Source organism: Larimichthys crocea, chromosome I, assembly GCF_000972845.2.
Source record: "Larimichthys crocea isolate SSNF chromosome I, L_crocea_2.0, whole genome shotgun sequence".
NCBI classification, from domain to species: Eukaryota; Metazoa; Chordata; class Actinopteri; family Sciaenidae; genus Larimichthys; species Larimichthys crocea.
The window spans coordinates 10,713,917-10,723,363 of NC_040011.1; the positions used below are offsets into that span (position 1 = coordinate 10,713,917).

Here is a 9,447-nt window from a genome sequence, read left to right on the forward strand (position 1 = left end):
AGAGATATAAACTATAAAAAGAAGAGTTTGGAGCGACACTTAAAGGAAATCGGTTGCTTTTCTTTTTAATTACAAAACATTCATTCTCATTAGCATTTTCTATCTCATGCCCATTCATCCATTTTAAATGCAATCCAATACCTCTCTGCTACAAACAGGTTTCTACAAGCTCTTTATTTCTGTTTAATTAAATAAAAGAAACTTCTTTGTTGTTTAATTTCGACACAAAATCACGCCAATCAATTTTGTCCAATTCGGAACATTTAATTCACCCCTGAAGAGGAAATCTGAGACGGTGCGCAAATATAATAAACGCTAAAAGCTCCCGTACGCGTTCCGAAAAAATATGATAATTCAATTGTGATTAAAAGATGAAAAGAAAGAAATGAAGACACAATGGTTTAATGGCAAACGGTGTCCAACACATTACACAGCATGTCCACAGGAGGAACACACCACACAGAAGAAATGAATAAAAAAGTATGATTTATATGATGTAATATTTAATCCAAGATCTAAGAATGTCAATGAGTGTTGGGTGCGAGCTTCAGGGACTTGATTTCACACATTTCGGGCAAAGAGTTTGGAGGTTTGATAATAAAAGACATTTGCAAATAGATTCTCCTTTGTCTCGGTCTAAAAACACGTGTATTTGTTCTGATTACATTACACGTGATCAAAAACTAGTGAGTTAATAACTTCTGACATAACATCCATAGAGGCTGCTGAGCCCGGTTACATTGCACGCTTTTCTCAGCTCCGGTTCTGGCACGACACTGGCTCCTAAAATGCTTCTGGTTACAAACAGTAACGTAAAATGATTTAAAAATCTGTCGTAAAAGTTACACAAAGTTGCTTCAAGGCAATATTTCTACACTCGTGTCACGTCACAGAGACTCAGCCCTTATTTGATACACAGCTGCATAGTAGCTTTAACTATCGTTCTTCCAGGGGAGTTCCTGTCTGCTGAAGAAGTGTTCGATAACACGTAATAATAACTGTTGAGGAAATTAACTGTTTCTCACAGGAGCAGAAAAGTTTCACCATGGGTTCTTAAGCTAAACGACAGTGGGCTCATAAACTTAGAGAAATTCACCTTGTATCTTTTGAGAAACTGATTTAAAATCATTCGTAATTTGAAACACATTTGTAAATATTTCAGTGGATCAGTGTGTGAATCTGCTCGTGTCTGTGTGCTGAAACTAATCACAGGAGAACATTGTCATTTACTCACACTAATAGACTCACTCATCATCCTCTGTGGTCTAAACTAATGCAGAGACAAATCCCCCGCAGGGAATTGACTCACAGGCAGCTATTCTCAGCCAACTGGACTAAATATTTATGTACTGTAGTAGTGAATCATAAAACACCAACACTAACATGAATGCACTTTGAATCTGTGCCTACGTGCTGATAATAATATCAAGTGGTAAACGCGGCCCACGTATTAAATATCCTATTAAGAGCTTATGAAAAATCCCTGCTGGCTCCAAGCAGATGGTTAGAGGATAGTTTGGGGTCATGGAAAATGATATCCTTCTGTTTCCACAAACACACACACACAAAAAGAAAGTGTCTGTGTTTGTTTGGACAAAACGTAATGGCTCGGACGATGGAAGAGAAAGTGTGAGATGGAGAAAAAAACAGAGGATGGAGCCGGCGGTGGTGGTGGCGGCGGCGGCAGGCTCTGTTTGTTTGCAGCGTACAGTGGAGTCACCAGGAGGCCAGCAGTGTCTGCGAGGCTCTGCTGTCACAACGCATCCCGTCTTCCTCCTCCGAACACACTCCCTCCTCCTGCTCCTCCTCTCTCTTCAGCATCTCCACCTCTGAATTCCCAGAAATGTGCATCCTGTCTATCACCATTCTCCAAAATCTGCCTCTCCTGCAGGCTTCACCCCCCTACACGCCTTGTCTTATGCAAAGGTCACAACCCCGCTGACCTCTTGTTGACTCCAGTTTGACCTTTTGCAGGTGAGCTTCTCTGTGGGCTGCAGCTGTGTCGCTGCTAAAACGCCAGGATAATCCAATCACACAGTCATTAGTGCTGAGTACAGGCCGGAGCTGGAGCAGGTGAGTCTCATGATCTCGCTCTTTTACTGTGATTTTATTTTTACTGTGATAATTACAACTCTACCCTCATTGCCACGTGCTCTGAAAACACATCAGATCAGTGGCGATCTGTCACCTCAGTCCAACTCTGCTCCGAGTATTAAACAACCAGATGTCACAGACCAGCTTCAGCTTCATTAACCCTCTGTTTTTTTTTTAAATGCGTGGATGCAGATGAGAGATAGGGGTTGCCAGGATCGAGGATTTCAGGATGACAGGCATGCCGAGCCAATCATGTTACGAAGAAGACGATGAAGAGGACGAGCCGGTGTGGTCTGAGCTGCTGGATCCTCCGGTGGAGGAGCTGCGGCAGAGTTTGGGGAAGCAAAAGCTTGACTGGCAATTAATGTAAATACTAATTAAAACTGAAAGAGGGTGAATGGATGTCATAAGACGGAGCCTTTTTAATTTGGTCTTGATTGTTGTTTTGATGCTCTCCTGTCTCTCTGTTTCCATAGCGACGCCTCATTTTAATCTAAATTGATTAATCACAAATAAAGACAGTAGTGCTTTTAGCCTCAGCACTTATAATCATTTATATTTTAAATTATTCATACCTGCCTTAGAACTTTTTTTTACCCTAAATTATATTTAAATGTCTTTTTATATGATTATTTTACATCATAATGCATTGTACACCTTATGAATTGCTAAAATGTGTTGCACATGCCTTGCTTTAGTAAATATACGGTCTGAATGTAAGTGTCAAAGCACGTCGGTTGACCAAATATATGTAAGAGTCGTAGAAAATTGAGAAATAACTCTAAAAATTGCTTTTCTTGTCCTTCTCGTGCAGTAAATTCTCACAGTAATGCAGCACAGATATATGATGTGCTCAAAGAATCAGAAACTTTAAATTTAATTTAAAGTTTCTGAAAGTACCAAATATGTCAAGGTACTTTTTTTTTTAAAGAAAAATGTGTATAACTATATCTATGTGTCTTTTAGGGTTAAAGCAGACATTGTGACTGTGATGTGTTATTTCCATTTGGTGCCTTGCTCAAGGATAATACCCAGGAGGTGAACTAGCACCTCTCCAGCTGCCAATCCACACTCTGCACTGTCCCAAGCCAAGTCCCAACAGGCTGAGCTACAGCTGCCCAAATATATATATATATGTTATATAATATGCAGTATAGGATGTTATATAAGATAAGATGTTATATAATGTAAAAAGCTGCGTAACACATCTGAAATGTTTAATTTAACGCTCGGCTGCAGCTGTAAAAACAAGACATGTAAACCTGTCAGACAGAGGGAGCGTAAAGGGAACGTTAGGTTAATGTTTAGTGTTGCAGTTTTAAAGGAGGTGGTGCACAAGAAGATCACAGGTTCGAATCCCGCCTGGGGTGTTATTGTGTGGAGGTTTTATGTCCACTCAGCTAAGTGAGACTTGACGTCCTAAGCGTGTTTGTTTTATTTATAACTCTGACAAACGACTATAAAACCGCACATGCAGGTTTCAGGCATTTTATTTTGAAAAACAGCTGGTGTGGGTTCGAATCCCACTTCAGACAGACACGTTTTGAGGATGGATAACACCACTTATTAATAGCTAAATCTGAAACAGGATGTTTACAAACACTTCCTGCTGCCTTCACCTTCGTTAAACTTCGTTGTTTTTTTGTTTTTTAAATCTGAAGCTTTTATTTTGAAGAAATAACCTCTAGTTGTCCTCAGTAATGACTCTAGTGCCACTGATGAGACTTAAAATAGATCACTGGAGCTCAGTCATACCTTCAACATGAACATAGAGACAGATAATTCAAACATACAATAAACATACATCAAAATTAACCTGGGAGAAATCTGAATTTAAACTAAATAATAATAAAAAAAAAATACTGATTCCAGTATGACACTACAGAGCTTTTAATACATTAAGTTAATTTATGGCATTATTTATTTATTTATTAAGTCATTTAAACACAATAAGTCGACAAAACAACTGGAATATGTAAAACATCAAGTCTCCATATTTAGCGTGCATAAGCATTATACAAACACTTAATAAATAGTACATAGGTACATAGTACATACAATAGGACATATTTGATATTATTACACTGTGTTTTACTTTATTAGCATTAGCACCACAGGAGGAATTATAGTTGTTGCCTACAGTACTACTGTATAGTGACGTATTAACCCTTTATTAAATGTTTATATATTGGGGACTTTAGCTGTAGTTTGTGGACATCCACCAGGTTGCTACAAACCCTCAAAAAGTCCCAGAATAATACTCAAGATATGACCTTGTTTACATGATTTCAGCCATAAAATACAGAAATATAAATTCAAATGAAGCACAAATTAAAAAAGCATCATAAAATATGACTTTTCTCTGTAGGATATGAAGTTTATAACCATGCTACACATTTTTAATGACCCTTTAACCTCACATGAACACTATATTATAATGTTGATCTTTGTTTTTGACACAGATGACAGGTTGAAATAAGTCATCACCAGAAGTAAAGCCTCGTCTATATTCAGCGTGTTGTCTCTATAATAAATCCTGCCAGCTTTTCTAATCAGTCTCCATTTAACCCCCAAATTTAAAAGATCCAGTTTTTAATGAGGACCAGCTTTCCTGACAATGTCGCCCACTGCAAGAAACACCAGACAACGGCTAATGTTAAGTGACAATTTCACCTTTATTAACATGGTGAAGAATCATTAGTAAAGGTCAGGGTGACGGCTGGAGGAGGACTTGGCGCTCAGGTGCTGGCTGTAAAGAGAGCAACACACTGAGAGAGAAAAGCCTCATTAAATCACAAGGACATCACTGCCATGAATCACAGCAGCTTTTTATCCTTCGGCTAGTCCGGGCCATCCATGTGTATGTGAAGGCGATTTAAAACAGATCTTTTGATTATTTCTAAACCAGGAATTATTACAATTATTGAAATTCTTCAGAGAAAAACAATGTGTTTCAAATAAAGAACATCATTATTTATAACTTCACATGTAAAAAAGCAGCTATTCAAGGCTGTTATTAAACATTTCGACACAAAATCTGAATTCTTAATGTATATTTTTGAAATTTTATGGAGAACTTAAAGAACCTTGTGTAACACAGACAGTAAAATGTCAATAAATCAACCTAAAATGATGAATGAATCCTAAAGACAGGTAGTCTGTGTAAACTCATTCCTCTGTGTTATAGACCATCATTGATTATCGTTTATATCGCCTATTAAAAACCAAACCTGTGTAGTGAAATGATATATAAAGAAATGCAGAAGTTTCTATTATATAAAGGGGATACTTGTTAACATATGTGCTATCAGTAAAATGTTTAAACTGATTAAAGTATTTCTTTTATTCTCTGCCAAAATAAGCAATCTTGTAATAAACTGCTCATAGTAATATCCGTTGGTCACGTTTACAATCTGGTATCACGTGTAATACACCCATCTGTCCACCGTGTACTTTTCACACATAAGTGAGACAAAACGTGACACTGACACGGTATCTTCTATTGTGGTCCAGTTCATAATGGCTGTATAAAACACGGACGTGTATCCATGACGTCACTCGTAGGTTTCTGGAGAACCATGGTGAAGCTGAATGTGGCTGGTTGTCGCTATCCTGCTAATCCACAAATGGGTAAAGACATGGATCATTGTCAGTCAAAGCGTCCATGCTCTTAATCCTGCATAACTTTAAGCCTTAATATAATCTGAACAGGTGAGTTGTATATAAATTCATCCTCAGTACAGTTGTCATGAATGAGGAAATTAGCTACAGAGACCAAAACTGTTTTTTGTACCAGGCTGTAAACATGTTTATTTCTGCTGTGAAACATGGGGACTTATGGAGACTGACTCACTTCTGGAGCCAGCCTCAAGTGGACGTTTGAGGAACTGCAGTTTCCACGGAGGGTGCCGCTTGGTCTTGTGTACCAACTTTTTCACTCTGTAGTCTACATTTGTCCTTTGCACCCATGATTATCCTCATGTTTGAGTTATGCTTTATAAAAAATACAGCGTGTTTGCAGAAATTGCTGAGCCTGTTTTATAAATAAAATTATATCCGTGAACTCTTTTTAAAGATTTACGTCTTCAGTTTGAACCAGGGTTTCTTGACGGTAAGAAAAACACGAGCCTTATCCTTTCAGATACCATCCGACTCAAATGCATGTAATACCTAACCCTGACCCAACTCTCCGTGTACTCTAAATAAAATAAGTTTTTTAAATTATTCATAGTGGAGGAATGTGTGTCATCAACATCATCTCCTGAATTATCACCCAGAATTTGGTTCCCGTGGCAGATCTGACGTTTCAGAGGTCATGAACTCGGAGCACAGATGCTAATAGAGGAATAAAAGCAGCTTGAGTGACATTGATCGTGCCTTAGAGAGACAGTGTCGTCCCTTAGAGACCACATGCATGGACAGAGGGTACATTTCCCTCTTTTCAGTGTGTGAAATAAGGGGGAAAGTTCAAACACATCATCCTCTGTAGCTTACACACAGCACTAAAAGCAAAATTCATCAAACATTATCAATGTTTGCATGTAAAAATGCATCTTTTTTAGATCAAAAACACAGAAAATGCTCTTATTAGACGATAAATTCAGAGTAGACTGTGATGATTAAGATGTTTTTTTGTCCAGCCTAAGGAAAAAGTTCCTCTTTTTGAGATCGTGTCAACAGGGGAGGGTTAAAGCAAGAGATTTCTCACTTGTTTTCCACTTGCTCAGAAAGAAAGCAGCTTTTTGTTTGTGTTGGATTTTACGGCCTAATTTAGAATATCAAAGACTTCAAAACTGTGCAGGTGGCAGGATGTGGGTACAAGACGAGGACAGTACAGCAGCAGGTAAGATAATAAACTGTAGCTGAGAGACTCTCAGTATCTTAATTAGTACGTTACTCATTGTGTGGTAAGATAATCATTTGAGAAATCTGACTTTTAACTGAACTTTTCTTTAATATTGGTGATTTGATGTATGAAAGTTCAAGATGAATCATAAAACGCATCTATTTTATGCTGTTATCCATTCAATAATTATATATTATCATCTTTATTTGATGATTAAACACATTCTTTGATCCTAACACAGTGCTTGTATGACTCATTGCTGGAATGAGTCAGCGCTTCATCACAGTTCTTTTGAAAAAGGATCAAAACCACCTTCACTTCTATTAAACATGAAGCTACGGTTAGTTTATGTGCAAGACAGTTCCCCGGCCACATGAAGTGAAATAGTTCTATATTTAACTCTATTTAATTTACATTTTTGCTGATAGATAGATGAAAGGATCGGCGTTGTTCTCACGTTATGTATCAACACATTGAGGTTTTACAGAGTTATGCGTCCATTTCTTGGCTTGTTGGAGAAAGTGAAGTGGGACACTGATGCCAGAAAGTGAAACATGCTTTTAAAAGGATCCTTGTGATTTCACTTCCCGTATTTCTCTCGCCCAACATCCTTCACCCGGCCTCGTGAAGTTCCTCTTGCAGTCACACTGACAGGATGTGAGGAGCTTTGATTGTGTCGCCTCCCTCCGCTGAGTCTGACAATTCATCTGTTTGTGTGAAGATAAAATGATTTTCCATTTTCCCCGGCAGGGTCTGACGGAGAGAGTGGTTTATCTTCCGAAGATGAGGGAGACATTCAGGTATCACTGTCAGTGACAGGCAGTAGATTACTGGTTAATTAACGCCGCTTTGGAACGTGCATTAGAGACAATCAACACTGAATATCCTGCTCGAGCAGATTTACTGTTACCTTGGCCAAAGTCAAACAAGTTTTCATGCTAAAATCAAATATTATGAATGTTCAGTCATAGAAAGACGTAATTTGGCCTTCACAACTTCACGTGGTGATGATTTAAAAAGCTTTAAAAAAGCAGAAAACGCTCCACAAACTTGATTACATTAACAAGGACAAAAGCAATTTTGCCTGATGATGAAATAAAATGTGAATAAAATCAATGATTGATCTTTTCACTCACTGTTTTGTTGATGATTGATTGATCGTTAGTGTGAAATCCTGGAGATGCAGAGAGACGAAGCCAATCAGAGGCTGACTGAGCTGGAGGAAGGTGAGAATCGTTTTATTTTGTTTTAGTCACCTGCTCGTCCTGATTCAGGACAAAAAAAAAACGGGTGGAGACAGAGTCACATCTTCCTTTATTTTTATGACATGACTAACAACTCTTTTAATTTCCAGCGTCCAATCACCTCCTGAAGGAGATGAATTTACTGGAGATCCAGTTCCAGATTGAACGCTCCTGTAGGGAGAGCGCTGAAGCGCTGGCTGTCCAAGTATGTCCTTTCCTTTCCTTTCCTTTCCTTTCCTTTCCTTTCCTTTCCTTTCCTTCCATAAGAATACAGCTCAGCCTTTCATACTGTACATCAGACTCTCTCCTCGCCTGATAGATTAAAATAACACAAACAGCGACCTCCAGACTCACCGTCGGTCTCCTCTGTTGCCTAGGTGACCAAAGAGAACAAAGTCCTGAAGAGGAAGAGCCAGATGCTGATGCCGCTCATCCCCGAGCTGCCTGAAAACTTTCCCGCGGTGACCTTTGACCCGGAGGCGGACCTCACCGTTAACTGCGACGGGGACGGCGATGAGGACACGCTGCTGCTGCTGGAGAGTCAAGCTAAGATCGCAGGTTAGATGATGTGAAATGACACAAAAGCAGACTCTTTGTGTCTGTTTGATGAACAGAGTTCAAAATAAAATGCCAAAAACACTAAGGGGTGTATATGATAAGGAAGATGTGAAGCTATTTTAAACAGTTCAGCCAATTAAAAATGTTTTTCTTCAATAAAGTGCTATGAATTCATGCATAACCCGATCAATCAGACTCATCGTCACAGGCGCGCTGTGGTTATATTTGGGAAGCGGCTTATTTTTTGGTGTCACAGTCTATAACTCATCACAAACCTCGTCCTGTCCGTGTGTCAGAGCTGCAGACGTCAGTGGACGGTCTGCTGGCTGAGAAGCTGCAGCTGGAGCAACAGGTGGAAGATCTGACCAAAGAGCAGGCCCAGCTCAGAGAGCAGGTACCTCACTGTGTGGATGTGTGTGTGTGTGTGTGTGTTTGTGTTTAGGTGTGCATGCGCATTATCACAGACTCTTTTTTTTTTTTTTCTCTCAGCTGGTTCTGGAGGTCGAGGAGAAAGAGGTCATACTGAGGAAACTGAGCAAACAGAACAAGACCATGAATAAAATCAAACGAGGTGAGCCCACGTACGTTAGACTGATGATCATCAGTTTCAGTTTCACTTTCAGTTTTTCTTTAGGTTAACACACACACACACACACACACACACACACACACACACACACACACACACACACACACACAGGACAG

At 39.1% G+C, this 9,447-nt stretch overlaps 1 protein-coding gene across 1 annotated transcript in view; it reads left to right on the forward strand.

The window, feature by feature from the left end:
• The first annotated feature begins 6,775 nt into the window (after positions 1-6,775).
• The window catches only part of shtn2 (shootin 2), an 8,956-nt gene continuing 6,284 nt past the window's right edge, over positions 6,776-9,447 (forward strand). The window contains exons 1-7 of the mRNA XM_019271583.2: positions 6,776-6,937; positions 7,691-7,740; positions 8,106-8,166; positions 8,295-8,389; positions 8,562-8,742; positions 9,039-9,136; positions 9,232-9,313. Of these exons, the coding sequence (XP_019127128.2) occupies positions 6,904-6,937; positions 7,691-7,740; positions 8,106-8,166; positions 8,295-8,389; positions 8,562-8,742; positions 9,039-9,136; positions 9,232-9,313 (601 nt within the window). The 5' untranslated portion in view covers positions 6,776-6,903. The remainder of the gene's footprint in view (positions 6,938-7,690; positions 7,741-8,105; positions 8,167-8,294; positions 8,390-8,561; positions 8,743-9,038; positions 9,137-9,231; positions 9,314-9,447) is intronic.